Source organism: Leopardus geoffroyi, chromosome E3 (genome assembly GCF_018350155.1).
Source record: "Leopardus geoffroyi isolate Oge1 chromosome E3, O.geoffroyi_Oge1_pat1.0, whole genome shotgun sequence".
Classification (NCBI taxonomy): domain Eukaryota; kingdom Metazoa; phylum Chordata; class Mammalia; order Carnivora; family Felidae; genus Leopardus; species Leopardus geoffroyi.
The window spans coordinates 33,033,188-33,048,385 of NC_059340.1; the positions used below are offsets into that span (position 1 = coordinate 33,033,188).

At 51.2% G+C, this 15,198-nt stretch overlaps 1 protein-coding gene across 2 annotated transcripts in view; it reads left to right on the forward strand.

Annotated features, from left to right (window-relative positions):
* The window catches only part of TVP23A (trans-golgi network vesicle protein 23 homolog A), a 29,597-nt gene that overhangs the window by 13,002 nt on the left and 1,397 nt on the right, over positions 1–15,198 (forward strand). Inside the window, exons 3-6 of one of the 2 annotated variants that reach the window (XM_045462361.1) lie at positions 12,947–13,091; positions 13,592–13,681; positions 13,867–13,995; positions 14,984–15,112. In XM_045462361.1, the coding sequence (XP_045318317.1) occupies positions 12,947–13,091; positions 13,592–13,681; positions 13,867–13,995; positions 14,984–15,112 (493 nt within the window). Of the gene's footprint in view, positions 1–12,946; positions 13,092–13,591; positions 13,682–13,866; positions 14,246–14,983; positions 15,113–15,198 lie in introns of those variants that run through there. The other variant, XM_045462360.1, reaches the window with a different exon arrangement.

Below are 15,198 nucleotides of genomic sequence, written 5' to 3' on the forward strand. Positions count from 1 at the left end.
GGAGACAGAATCCCAAGCAGGCTCTGCACCATCAGCACAGAGCCCCATGTGGGGCTTGAGCTCACCAGCTGTGAGATTGTGACCTGAGCCAAAATCGAGAGGCAGATGCTTAACCGACCGAGCCACCCAGGCACCTCTCAAGCTCTGTCACTATTGAATAGGTGGCCCAGAAATGGCATTTTTTGCCCTCCCCCACCTCTGAGCTGCACCCCAGCCCCCAGAATGGTCTTTGATTCTCTTCGCCAAAGAACCCAGGGTTCCTTAGAAAGGAGCCGGTTCCAAATCTGGATGCAGAAACCGCTCTGTCTGGATCTGGCAAATTCTTTTGTTGCCAGAAAGAACAAGTATGTTTTGAAATGTCACACAAATTCTAAAGAACCCAGTTTAACAGGGCTCCCACAGGCCGTGCTGGTGATTCGGTATCTGCTGAATGAATTAACGGTTAAGTTCATTAATATGAATTAATATGATTTCTGTTCTCCCATTAAATAACCTACAAGTTGGGCCCTACCACCCACGGCCTTTGTTTCCAAGGTGCTGTAAGATACACGTTCAGTTATAGCTGTTGGGGGTGTGGGGCAAGAAATGAATACCATGTTAATAATTGTGTCCATTTGTGCCTACGTCCTGATTCCAGAAACGTTAAAATGGCCAAAATGGAAGGAAAGACCGGATTCTCTCCATTTTGTGGATGAGGCAGCTGAAGCTTCCAAGATTCAGGCGAGAGACCCAACCTCACACAACAGCTAACATTTGATGCCTTCAAATGCTGCCCTTTCTGGCAAAATCTAGTAGCTCTTGAGAAATAAAAGCGCATACGTGGGTGAGTTAGGTGAATTCTGCTTTCTATTTTCAGAGCCCAAAGAAAGCACCCCACTCAGATCCAGGCTAAAAACAAATAACAATACAGATTTCTTACCTTGTTCGACCTCTCTGAGGTGCCTGCCACCTGCTCTAAAATACCTTTGTGCTGGCTTCTCTCCAGCCTTCTGGAAAATCAGTCCTTTCTCTCCCTCGGTTAATAACTCTAGGTCTCCCATTTAAAAGAGGTGAGCGTAACAGCATCTGCCCCCACGGCCTCATCCCCCTACCCCCACCTCTCTCCAAGTAAGCCTGGGACCCTTCATTTTACCACCTGGATTCTTAGAGGAACCTGACTCTCCTTGTCCTTCCTCCCTTTGAAACCACCTGACAAAACATAACGTGGGTTACAGTTAAAACTCTTCAACATTAGAGCCTGTATCATTTAGCTCCTGCTGCATAACAAATTACGTCAGACTTAGCAGGTTCAGACAGCAAACGTTTATTATCTCACACTGTGAAGGCCAGCAGTGTGGGAGCAGCTTAGCTGAGTGGTTCTGGTTCTGGGTCTCATGAGGCTGCATTCAAGTGATTAGCCAAGGCTGAGGTCATCTGAAGGTCCAACTGGGGCTGGAGGAGCCACTTCCAAGATGGCGCCTTCACATGGCTGTTGGTTGGGCGCCTCAGCTCCTTGCCATGTGGGCCTCTCCATAGTGCTGACAACAGAAGACAGCTGGCTTCTCCCAGGGAGAGAGAGGAAGAGAGCAGAGAAAGTGACCAATCTCACAAGTGACATGCAGTCATTTGTAGTATCTTCTATCAGTCATGCAGACCAGCCCTGGTTCGCTGTGGGAGGTGACTATACAAGGGTGTGAACACCAGGAGATTGGGATCACTGGGGAACACCTCAGAGGCTGGGTACTTACAGAGCCCAGCCCAAAGAAGGAATGGACGTGCGTGTGGGCACAGAGTGCCCCCCGGGCTCCAGGCACTGGTATGAAGTAGATATGATTATCACCATTTTTCAGGGGAGGAAGCTAGACCAGGAAGGTAGAGTCACTTGTCTAAGGTCACACAGTAAATAGGAGAACTGAAATTTGCAAGGCAGTCATCTACTTCCTTGGCTACTTAAAAAAAAAAAATTATGTACATATATATATATATTATAGAGAGTTCCAAACACGCACACCACATAGAATAAAATCATGAACCCCATGGACCCATCACTCAGCTTCAGAAATGATAAACTCATGGCCAGTCCTTTGAATTATCCCCTGGCTATTTTGAAGCAAACCCCAGACACCACATCACGTCACTTCAAGCATAATTTGATATGTTCTCTCTAAAAGAAAACTCATTTTTATTTTTGGTTTTTAAAGGACATTTTCTTTTTCTTTTCTTTTTTTTTTTAAGTTTATTTATTTTGAGAGAGAGGGCCAGAGTGCATGCGGGGGAGGGGCAGAGAAAGAGGGAGAGAGAATCGCAAGCAGGCTCTGCACTGTCAGTGCACAGCCTGACGTGGGGCTTGATCCCATGAACTGCGAGATCGTGACCTGAGCTGAAATCAAGAGTCAGACGCCTAACCGACTGAGCCACCCAGGTGCCCCGAGAAAACTTACTTTTGAAAGCAGAACCACAGTAGCATTCCTCACTTTAAAATAATAATTCCCAAATACTGTGAAATATCCAGCCAGTGTCCAAAGTTTCTTGATTGTCTCATAATTTTATTTACTTATTTGTTGGAACTGCAGCCCAGTAACATTCCCATGTTGCCGGATTTCTTAGGTCCTTTTAACCCATAGGCTCCCCAGTCTCCTTCTGTCTTTTCTAACCCTTTGCCATTGCTTTGATGGTCTGTAGAGCTTCCTCCAGTCTGGATTTTGTTTGTCCTTCAGTATTTTCCTTGGCCCCCTAGATTTCTTGCACGTTAGTAGTTGGAGCCGGAGGCTGGATGGGATTCCAGTGTGGTTGATTTGACGCCAGTTTCAAGGGGCGGGGTGTGGGGTGTCCTTCCACCGGGGGCTCCTGATGCCTGCTTGTCCTCAGCTCTGTCCCTCCCTGAGTCCTCTCAGTGTGAACTGTAGTGATCTACAGTCTCCCCCTCGTTGACGTTTTGGTCATTGGCAGGTGACGTTACAGAGACAGGGCACGTTGCGTGTTAGATTCTTGCCCTTCATTCTCCTGTGTTGTAGACACAAGCGGGTCCTCTTTTTTCTCCCATAGGTGAGCAGAGGGCTTGTAAATATCAGATGAGTTGCAGATTGTTTCTCAGATGGTCCCACCGGTGGCCGGGCAGAAGCCTCTTCCAGCCGGTTTCTGAGTCTTTTGTCCGACTTCCATGGTCTTTGACAGCCTCCTTGCTACCTGGGGTGTACGGATGCCCCGGGCTTGTGTGCGTTTGTCCATCTGTGCCTGGAATCCCCCGCGTGGAGTCCAGAGGCCAGCGTCATGGTGAGTCTCGGTGCGTCTCTGGCCTCAGCTCCCAGGCTCTGTGGCCACACAGTGTGTCAGGTGGACCCAGACTCCTCTCTTAGTGGATGTATTGGGGGGAGAGGTTTCACCAATGTCTGTGGCTCAGTGGGGGGCAGCTGACAGGTGCGGCAGCCTGGAAACTCTAGGCTGAAATGAAGGACTTGGGTTCTGGTGCAGAGTCTGCCGCTCAGAGCAGCTGCTAGCACTTAGCGAGCCTTCCCGACCCGTCTTTGGGCAGACCCGGTTCCCTCCGGGGCGTGAAGCCAGAGAGAGGGGAGGTGGGGCCTGATTCCAGCTGCCGGTACCTACATAAATGCTTCTTTGCTCAGAGCCTGGGGCGATTCACTTCACCTTGCTTCCTGGCTTCCTCATCTGCAAGATGCCTCTGTATCCCCTTCCTACCTGGCTTCCTTGGGCTCAATTGTCCCAAGGTGGGTGTTATGGGTTGACTTGTCTCCTCTCCCCCCAGAAAAGATCTGTGGAAGTTCTAACCTCTAGTCCCGCAAAAGGTGAGCTCATTTGGTAAGAGGGTCTTTGCATTTGCAGATAGGATTAGTTAAGATGAGGTCACACTGGAGCAGGGTGGGCTGCTAATGCAGAGTGACTGGTGTCCTTCTAAAAAGCCAACCCCGGGAAGGCAGGCCCGCTGAGGACGCCGTGTGACACTGGGGGCAGAGATTGGGGTGAGGCAGCCACAAGCCCAGGCACGCCACCAGAAGGTAGCGGAGCGGCACGGGACGGATCGTCCCTCACGGCCCTCAGCGGAACCAGCCCGGTCCACACTGTGAGTTTGGATTTCTGGCCTCCGGGTGGGCAGGGAGAACTTTCTGTTGCTTTAAGCCACCCCGCTGGCGGTGCTTTGTTCACAGTAGCTCCAGGAGACGAATACAGCGGGTGGCTGCTTTCCCCCGTTTCTGCCACCCCCAGGTTGCTCTGAGGCCCCAGCAGCACTGGCATCACCTGGATGCTCATTGAGATGCAGACTCTTCGCCCCACCCCCGCCCCCACCCTCCCGAATCAGAATCCTGATTGAACGAGGGACCCAGGTGATCCGTCTGTGGAAGAAGGGGGTGGAATGGCGAGTCCCCGATGCACTGTGTCTGGGAGCAGCTGGCATTTATTGAAGCCCCGCTGCCCGCCAGGCAGTGCCCCAAGCCCTCAGGGACCTTATCGTCCCCTCGTGGGTTCCCCGCATCTCCCTGCAGTCATCGCTGCTACCGTGCACGTGCTGCTCCGCTTGGGGCACGTGATTCACGTGAACTACGCCTGATTGGCACCCCACCCCCACCCCAGCAGCCCTTCTCACCCCGTTTCATGGGTGAGGAGAACGGGACTCTCACAGAGAGGTTAAGCCACCTGCTCAGGGTCACCCAGGTCTTCGGTGGTGGAGCTGGGATGTGAACCCGGCCAGACTGCTGATCAGCGTGTCCCAACTTGTACCCAGAGCCGCTACTCACCGCTCCCCCCACACCCCCTTCTTTGGGAGAGCTCCTGAGGGCGGCTCTCATTTCCCCATTTGTTTTCTCTCGCTTGGAAGTTGTGGTAAACTACACATCATGTAAAATTGGCCATTTTTAACCATTTAAAGTGAACGATTCTGTGACAGGCGTGGAACCATCACCATTGTCTGGTTCTAGAACCTTTGCATCCCCCCAAAAGGAAACCCCCTTGCCCATTGAACACAAACTCCCCGTTCCCCTGTCCCCCTGCCCCCTGCAGCCTCTCCTGTGCTTGCCATCCCTCTAGATTGGCCTGTTCCGGATGTTTCCCAGGAGTGGAATCCTACCCTATGTGCCCCGGCTGCTTTGGCTCAGCATTTCCTTTTGTTTTCCAGGTTCCTCCGCGTTGTAGCAGGTGTTAGCCCTTTGTCCCTTCTTTTTTTTCATGTTTTTTATTGTGGTTACATATGCATCACCTAAAATGGACCATTGTGACCATTTCCAAGTACAGCTCGGTGCTGCCAAGTACGTTCACAATGTTGTGCAAGCGTCACCGCCGTCCGTCTGCCAAACCGAAACTCGGTACACGTTGAGCAATGACTCTGTTCCCTCGCCGTCCTGCTTTGCTGGCCGTGTGAACCTGCCTGCTCTAGCTTCCTCGTGCAGGTGGATCCGACAGTATCTCTGCCTTTTTGTCTGGCTTCTTTCACTTAAGCCTCACGCTTTCAAGGTTTGTCCTCCCGATGGCCTGTGTCCATGCTTCCTTCCTCTCTGTGGCCGTGTAATGTCCCGCTGTGTGGATCGGTCCTATTTTGTTCATCTACCTAGCGCTGGACCCGTTTCGGCCATCGGGAAGGTTGCTGCCGTGCACACACACGTGCAGGTTTTTGCTGGAAGACAGGTTTTCTGTTGTTTTGGCTTCCTGTTGTTGTGAAAACTCTGGGCTCTGTGGCTGGGGGAGGGGAGGGTGTCTCTGCCTTGATGCCCTCCCGGGAAAGAGGGGAGGATCCCCCCAGAGGGCCCGCGTGGGCCGAGCAGCCAGGGGCCCACTGACTTGTCTCTGGGGGTCCACTTTAACTTGCTGCTAAGCCTGTCCAGCCTCTAAAGTTGGGATGCCTCTTTAAGAAGAAATAAAGAACAGAAACAAGTTACAACCCTGGCAACCAGAGGGAAGTCTGGTTATTTTGTTTGTTTGTTTAAATTTGCTAAAACACTCAGACTTCTGTCGTGCTGACCTTTGAATCCAAGCCGTGAGGACATAGCGGTCCGCATCTGTGTAGGCGTCCCAACTGTCTGAAAACCTGCCTGTCCCGGGCTCAGTTGACAGAGGTGGAAGGGGGACATTGTCATTTGAGGAAACGAGTGACTCTGCAGGACAGAGGTGTGAACACTACCTCTGGGGCATTCTGGAGAAGAAACCTCCAATTCTGTGCAGACGGTTCGCCCCCCTGGCTGGCCAGGCCCACGGGGTTTCGGAAGGGCACAGAGGCGTCCCCGCTTTTAGAGGCCGAAGGGACCCGCACCTGTTTGTTTTTTGCTCCTGGAACTGAGTCCATGTTGAGGAAGGAGTAGGGAGGGCCCCTTGATTGAGAGGAGCCCACGAGTCCCCTGAGGTGTAGTTAAAATGCAGATGGGGGCTCAGGAGGCCTGGTGGGGGTCTGCTGATCACACGTTTCCAGCCAGACCCCAGCAGTCCAGGGGAGCGGGTGAGGGATGGGCAGGCGGTGTTGCGCCTGGGGGTCCCCTTCCTCCCATGTCTTCGTGCTGGCACGCTGCTGGGAGCGGAAGAGACACCTGACTCTAAGTGGGCGTCGGGGCTGAAGAAATAAATAGCACGCTGCTCATTTTTAACAGTTGGGGGAAAACCTCTGACAGAGAATGTCTAAAAGGAGCATCCCCAGCCCAGGCTTTCTCCCCGCCCGCCCCCCCCTCCCCCCAACAAATTGTAACCATGAATGAGAAACAGCAGAGTGATTAGCCACAGCCACCTGATGCCCCCTCTGGTCTGGTATCCTAGGGATTTCCTGCCCAGGAACGTCAGGCACCTGGGGCAGATGTTGTCCTCCCATCTTACAGATGAGTAAACCAAGGCCCTGAGCCTCGGCCAGGGCCGTACATTCACTCGGCAAACATGGTGTGCGAGCGTGGGTCTAGGCTCTCTGGCTCTCCCTGCCCCCACTGTCTGGGTGGGGGCTGGGCAGGCATTTATGTTGCAAGTAGGAGTGGCCTTTTGTTGGTTGGTTGGTTGGTGGTTTCTTTCTTTCCTTTTTTTTTTTTTTTTTTTTTTTTTTGGTGCGAGGAGCTGGTAAGCCCAGAAGAAAGGACCTGCTTTCTGGAATTTTCCTCATGCATCCAACTGTAATGGTCAATTACTCAGTTGGGGATTTTTAGGTCTGGATTTTTATTTTGACCACAGATAACCCCCAGAATATCAATTCATGGGCTTGGTTTATTCTTGCCTCAATGCAAAGTTGAGGTTGCCTCTGATTTCTTTTTGTACTTTTTAATTTAATTTTAATTTACATAAAAGTACAGAGAACAGTGAGCCTCCATTGGGATCAGCACGTGGCCAGTGTTACATCCTCACCCCTGCATCCACTCCAGCCCCTGGGTCGTTGGGACGCAAATTCTAGGCACAACCTCATATGCTTGGTTGGTTGGTTGGTTGGTTGGTTGTGGCAGAGTAAACCGAGGAGTAAAGATACGGTCTTTCCTCATCGTTTGTCCCATTGAAAAGCAGAGCTTCCCCAGTGTCTGAAGGATGATATATATGACATATATATGATATATATCATATTCATATATATCATATAAATCATATATATGATATATATAAAATGTATATTCTATAATTTAATTAAATATATACAGTTTTTGTTTTTGTTTTAAGTATGCTTCATGCCCAGTGCGGAGCCCAATATGGGGCTTGAACTGACGACCCTGACATCAAGAGTCAGATGCTTCAGTGACTGAGCCACCCGGGTACCCCTGAAGGAGGAGGTTTTAAATTAAAGGAAGAGAACATAAAATAGAATGTTTGCTGAGGAACTCAAGCTGGAGACAGTCTTTAAAAACCAGAGCATGATTTTCAAAGTAATTTAAACAATTAAACACAAGACAATTTTTTAAGATACTGTTCAATCTCTGCTGAATTTGGGATTAAACCAACCTTTCCCCCTCAAGTCAGACCTTCCTTAGAAGCGTATGGGAGGGGCGCCTGGGTAGTTCGGTCGGTTAGGCGTCTAAGTCTTGAGTTCAGCTCAGGTCATGATCTCACAGTTTGTGACATCGAGCCCCCTGTCGGGCTTTGCACTGATAGCCTGGAGCCTGCTTGGGATTCTCTCTCTCCCTCTCTCTTTCTCTCTCTTTCCCTCCCCTGCTCACCTTCTCAAAATTAACCTTAAAAAAAAAAAATGGGACAGGGGACTTGTGTCCTTGTGGGACCTCCCCCTATTTTATTTTATTTACTTTGTTTAGACCCAGCCTCTCCCCAACCCCCATCCACCACCCTCTGTGTCCATTTTTTTGAGCAGTTTTAGGTTTACAGAAAAATTGAGCAAACAGTACAGGGTCCCCATGAGCCCTCCCCCGCCCCAAAGTCTCCCCTATTAACAGCTTGCATTAGTGTCTTGGATGTGTTACAAACCAACACGGCATTGTCACCTACAGTCCCTTGTTCACATGAGGGTCCGTGCTGGCGGTGGGCATTTTCTAGGCTTTGACATTAGCATAATGACATGTATCCACCATTGTGTCGTGGAGAGTATTTCACTGCCCTGAAAATCCCCGTATTCTTCTCTCCCTTCCTCCCACTGTCCACAACCCCTAGCAACTTTTTTTTTTTTTAACTGTGTCTACCGTTCAGTTTTTCCCAGAATGTCCCTAGTGTTGGAGTGCTACAGTAAGCAGCCTTTTCACACTGGCTTGATTTTGTAACATGCATCTAAGGTTCCTCTTGGCCTTTTCATGGCTTGAGAGCTCATTGCTTTTTAGGGCTGAATAACATTCCCCTGTGTGGAAGGACCCACAGATGATCGATTCACCTATTGAGGACATCTTGGGTCACTCCCAGTTTGGGGCAGTGATGCATAAGGTTGCTGTAAATAACTGTCCTGTGGTAGGTGTGGACTGAAGTTTTAGACTCATTTGAGTAAATCCTGAGCAGCGTGATTACTGGATTGTATCACATGTAGAGTTTTTAGGGTGATTTGCAAAGATTTCTCTGGTCAGGAGCTTCAAGCAAAACTTTTCAAAGGTATAATGTACATAAAGTACGCTAAAGTAGATGGTTTGAACTTTTTTTTAAAAGTTTGTTTATTTTGAGGAGGAGAGAGGGGGCAAGTAGGGGAGGAGCAGAGAGAGACGGAGAGAGAGAATTTCAGGCAGGCTCTGCACCATCAGTGCAGAACCCAGTGTGGGGCTCGAACCCAAGAACCGTGAGATCATGACCTGAGCCGAAGTTGGATGCTTAACCAACTGGGCCACCCAGGTGCCCCTGGTATGAACTTTTATACATGTATCCAGACGAGATGGAGATACAGAGTGTCTGCGGCACCTCTGTCACCTTCTCAGTCACCCTCCCCTCAACCACCCCCAGAGAAAAAGATGCTCTGATTTCTAGCACGATCCGTTGGTTCTGCCAGCCAGCTCCCAACCTGTAGCTTCTGAAAGCAGATTTTTTGCGGGGGGGTGGGGGGGGAGGTGGGGGGCCATTAGTAGCAATTAGCTTTATTTTGGTTTGTTTTTAAAAATTTTTTCACTTTTATTTATTTTAGAGCGTGAGCTCTCCAGTGAACAGAGAGGGAGGGAGACAGAATGTGAATGAGAGGATAAGAATCTCAAGCAGGCTCCCTGCTCCGCGTGGAGCCCGACGCAGGGCTTGCTCGTACAACCCTGGGATCCTGGCCTGAGCCGAAATCGAAATCAAGACTCAGATGCTCAACCCACCGAGCCAGCCAGGCGCCCCTATTTTGATTTGTTTTGAATAGCGCCCAGTATCATCATTGTTCATGCCGGTCTGGGGCAGAGGCTGGCATACTTTCTGGGTAAGAACATTGTCGACTTGGCAGGCTAGTGAATGAGTAAGCGTGGCTGTGTTCCAATAAAACTTTACTTACAAAACAGGAAGTGGGCCAGATTGGGCTCCTGGGCCAGAGTTTATGAATCCAGGGTTCCGTGGTGCTTTTTCTTTGCAAAATTCAGGTCTGGGCTGCGCTGCAGGCCCGGCCCCGCCTGCCCTGGGAGGGGGTAGTAGCCTGGCGCACACCTTTATGCTTCCTCAGGTGGCTTGCACGTGCCTTCCGGGCCGAGAACCTTCCACATCCCCTCCAAGGGGAAGACTGCAGCTGTGGGGCACAGAACTGTGAAGATGGATTTACGCTAAAACACACGCCCGTATGGACTCGCCCCCCCCCCCCCCCCCGCCTTGACCACACCTGAAGCAATTTCATTTCCTCTCCTCTCCTCTCCTCTCCCTGCCTCCTCCTCCTCTCCTCTGGGCCTGGCCTGCCGAGGGTCGCCTACCGAGCAAGCGGAAAGCGCTACCTGTTCAAGCTGAGGAATGCAGAAGGTTCTTCGGTGAAATGGAGGGATGGGGGGCGGGCTGGATATGGAGAGGTCAGGAGTCTCGGGGGATCCCTGCAGAGACGAAGGTCTGCCCCTGGCTAGTGAGAGAGAAAGTTGTGGTCTTGAGGGGAATTTCACAGCTGGGTTCCTTGGAGGTAGATGGGTTTCGAGTGACTGAGGGCTGAGGTAAGCCGGTCACGGTCTCTGAGCACGATCTGTGTTTCAAGCCCTTTTGACGTGCCACCTTCCACTTGATCTTTTAGTAGCTAGGATTTGGCTGGTGTTGGCATTCCCATTTTACAGAAGTGGAGATTGAGTGCCCAGAGGTTGCGTGGCCGAGGGAGGGTGGCGGAGCCGCTCCGAGGTCGGAGCAGGATTTGAACGCGGGCAGTCTGGCACCTCAGGACTGGTTGCCTCTCGAGGGGCAAGTGGGTGGGTGCCTGGGAGGGTGGAGTTGGAAGCCAGTGGCCTTGGGATGTGGAGGTGACTGTCAGGGTGCTCTGTGGCCATGGAGGTGGCAGAGAGAACCCCGGGGGGTGGCAGACTGTCCCCCCCCCCCCACTGTCCCCCGGCAGGGAAAGGCAGGTGAAAGCCATGGCCCTCACTGCTCTCAAGACCAGGAAGCTCCCCCTGTGAGTGCTGGCGGGGGACAGAGGTGGACCGAAGGAGGGTTTGGAGGGTGGCCCAGAGGACAGCCTGCATTGGACAGGATGAAAGCCATATTTGAGGGTGCAGGAGGCATCCTTTTCTACTTTGGCCTTTGAGTAATGATGGCCACGATAATAGTACTTTCCATTATAAATTAAGGAAATCATTTGACGGGTACCCAACTAAGCAGAACCTTCCAACAATGGGAATTTTTCTGCATTTGTTAGGAAACCACAGCCAAAAAAAAAAAAAAAAAAAGTGGGTGGGCAGGGGATTTATTCGAATGCATGAACTTCCAGGTTTTAGCCTGGATCCGTGGACATGGGTGGGTGTCTCCTATGTCTTTTAGGTCTACACTGTTCTACAATATAAACTCAACTACACGACTTGGCACGACAAATATTTGCCGAGAATCTTAAATGCCAGGTACGATTATCAGGCATGTAAAATGATCTCAAACATGGCTTTTTCCCTGAAAGAACTTTCATTTCTGGAAAGAAGACTTCTTTATCTTCAGGGTGGAGGCATTAAGTTGTATTAAGACATTTAGTTAAAAGATTCTCAAGATTTAAGGTTAGGGGCGCCTAGGTGGTTCAGCTGATTAAGCATCCGAGTCTTGATTTCAGCTCAGGTCATGATCTCAAGGTCTGCGAGTTCAAGCCGCGCGTCGGGCTCTGTGCTCTCTGCTTCGGATCCTGTCTCCATTTCTGGCCTTCTCCGTTCACGTATGTGTACTCCCTCACGAACATTTAAAAAAAAGATTTAAGGTTAAAAGGGCATCAGAGACTGCTGAGGGTCTTACGTTCGGGAATATTCCAGATCTGGAGAATCTATGAGATCACATCTGATTCTTCAGGGCTAGGTACATGTCCCCGGCTGGCTTGCACCCCGGCCACCAGGAGAGCTCAGGATATGAAAGGCACAGAGGAGAAGTGTTCTGGCAAACGGCCGGTGGTTTGACACCTCTCGCTCCTCCTTTGGAACACCAGGAGTAAATTCAGAAGCCACTATGAGTTCCGGTTCTCAATCAGTTCACATTCCCTTGAGAGTCAGAAACCGCACAATTACACAGGAACCCAGTTCGCTTATTCTGTGCGGTCCTCTTGGAAAGAACGAGCAGGTGCCTGCCTGATGCCACTGCCAGTTAGAGGCTCATGGGCCAGTATGAAACACGGCCTGTGATATTTTATTAATCGTATCAGTCTCTGTCCTTTAAAAATATTTTCCTGTTGCAACTTTTAATTTCTGGCTTCTCGTGCAAATACCAGATCCAGCAGAGCTGGGTGAGGAGGCCTGCCCCTTCCTCCCCTCCCTCCAGAGCCCTGGCTGGTGCTTTAACTGCCAACCACCGTCCCCCTTGCAGGGCTGCCTTCTCCATCTTGGCTGCTTGTTTCTTCCCGTGCTCTATCAAAGTAGATGCCAGAAGGGTCCCCTACCTGGTCCGTGTCACCCACCACCAGCACCTGCCTGACCCCTATAGGTCTTTGTTCTCTCCGCCCTGGATACATGGGTGGCCTCGTCATCCATCTAACCTTGGGTCTCTGGTCTCTCTCTCAAGACTTTTTTCTTTATAAATTGCTACGAGACGAGTCAGGATTTCCCTCTCTCCAGGAACACGCGTTCCCCGGTGACACGAGACTGCACCCATGGGCTGCACGTGGGCTGCTCTGTTACTGGTGGAATAACCCAACCTTTACCTTTAGGGAACTGGTCCTTATCACTGCCAGGTGGGGAGGCAGTGACCACTGTCCTGTTTCACTTCAGAGGTACCCAAGTTTCGAAGAAGGCAAGTGATCTTTGAAATCGAGTTAGGGGAAAGTACTGGATTCTTCGAGAGGGGAGAGATGCTAGTATACTAATGACTGTTTCAGAACTCGTGACTTACAGACGTTTGCAGAGCTGCGGCCTGAGTCGGGCTCGCAGTGCACTGGGGACAACGCGGAAAGCCAGAACCCACAGAGTGAGCTTGGTGACTGCCCCCTTGGCCTTTGCAGTGAGGGGGCTTCTGGGTTCTTTCCTAGGCACCCGTTGGCCACCTTTTTCCATCTGTTTTTCCGAGTGAGCGCCATCGTCACCTATGTGTGCTGTGACTGGTTCAGCAGAAGCTTTGTGGGCTGCTTTGTCACCGTGCTTCTCCTCCTGTCCTTTGACTTCTGGTCTGTGAAGGTAAGGCCCCTTCGCTCATGATGCCATCGCTCTGGAAACACAAGGGCTGTGTTTCTAGATGGTGACCCTCCCGATTTGAGCCGAGAGGTACTTTCGTTGAAACTGCAAATACATACTGAGCCGACATTACTTGAAATTCAAGTTGAAACCCATTGTTCAGAGCTGAACGATGGTTCTGGTCCTCAGTTGTCATCGCTGCAAGGATGTGTCTTATGCGAGTGACAGCTCCACCTGGCTTTGGATTTTTGGCAAACCTGGCATACATTTAAAATATGCCACATATTTTTGGGGTGTGTGTATGTGGTGGGGGGGGAGTCACTTACAGGTAAACTGAGTTGAAAATTAGGAGACTCCCACGGATTCTCAGAACCTGCCACGGTTCAGTTCCCCTCTCCCCTTGCTCCCGGGACAAGTTCAACATGAATGGACTTTTGTCTGTCAGTGAAAAGACGACTCGTTCTTAACGGCGTGCCTGGGGTCCTTCTGTCCATGTCCCCCAGAACGTGACCGGGAGATTGCTGGTGGGCCTCCGCTGGTGGAACCACATAGACGAAGACGGGAAGGGCCGCTGGATTTTTGAGGCCAGAAAGGTACCGTCCACTACGGGTCCGCCTCGCAGCGGGGACGTGGCTGTGGAAGTTTGCGCGGGTCCCCTCTGGGCTCCGTGCGGGTCTGGTTGCCGCCCCCATCGGCCCTGCGCCTGGTGGCCACCGCATGCCAAGAACAAGAATGGGAGTGCGCTCCCATTGAAGACGGGGCCCTCCCTCCCCGGCAGGCGTCCCCGCAGCGCAGCGCGGCCACAGAAGCGGAGGCGCGCATCTTCTGGCTTGGCCTCGTCATCTGCCCGCTGATTTGGACCGTGTTCTTCTTCAGCACCTTGTTCTCCTTGAAGCTCGAGTGGCTGGTAAGGCACCGCCTGGCCCTGGCGTGGCTTCGCCATCTGCGTGCAACAGGGGGCACGAGCGGGTTCCGTGGTCGTCTGCCAACTGGTTGGAAACCGCTTTACCGAGATGGTTCACATACCGGGCCATTCACCCATTTAGCGTGTGCCATTCGCCGGGTTTCCAGGGGATTCACTGTGGTGCCGTCAACACCACAGCCAGTGTGAGGGTAGTTTCATCCCCCCAGAAAGAAACCCTGTACCTGTTAGCCCTCACTCCCTCCTGGCCCTGCTCCTCGTTCTTCTGTTTCAATAGGCTCACCTATTCCAGGTACTTCCTATAACTAGAATTCTAGAACATGATTGCTTGTGATCTTCTCTCACTTAACATGGGATTTTCAAGGTTCGTGGGTGTTGCAACATTTATCAGTATTTCTTTTCCTTTTCTATGGCTGTGTAATAGCCCCCTATACGGCTACGCTACGTTTGCTTTATCCACTCCCCCACCGATGGCCATGGGCTGGATCTTCTGGATGCCTAGGAATAATGCTGAGGAAGGAGTTGAAAGCAAAAGCATGTGCTAGCCTACTCTGGAACCCTTCCTCAATAGGAATAAGCTCACCTCAGAGTTATGAAGTTTCATTTCAGTTTTCTTACCGTCTCAGTGCTGTGATCTGCCTCACTTGGAAAACAAAATACCCACAGACCGTAGGAGCAGCAGTATAATTAAAAGCAGGGGCTCTGGAGTTTGGATGCTGGTCCAGCCCTGCATCGGCTCTGGGACTGTGGGCAACTTTGGTTCTCTGGGCTTCACTTTCTTCCCTGTAAAATGGGATGATAATGGCACCAACCTCTTGGGTTGTTGACAAGGTACCTATGACGATCGGTGAGTGCTCAGAGAAGGTTGGCTGTGACTAGGTACAGGCCAGAGTTGCTTCTATGTGGTTTGGGGGGAGGGGGTGGGTGGGGTTCAATATATGCTCTTAAAAGAATTTGCTTTGTCTGAGCGCAGGCCCTTGTGATAGCTGGGATTTCTCTCCAAGCTGCTAACCTCTATGGCTACATCCTTTGTAAGATGGGAGGTGAGAGGGACATCGGCAAAATCACAGCCAGTTTTCTGTCCCAGATGGTGTTCCAGACGGTGAGTTACTAGACTCTTCCTCCCGGACCCCTGCACCCTAGACGCCGAAAGGGAAGGAGGCCCACTAGCCAATGCAATTTTAACAT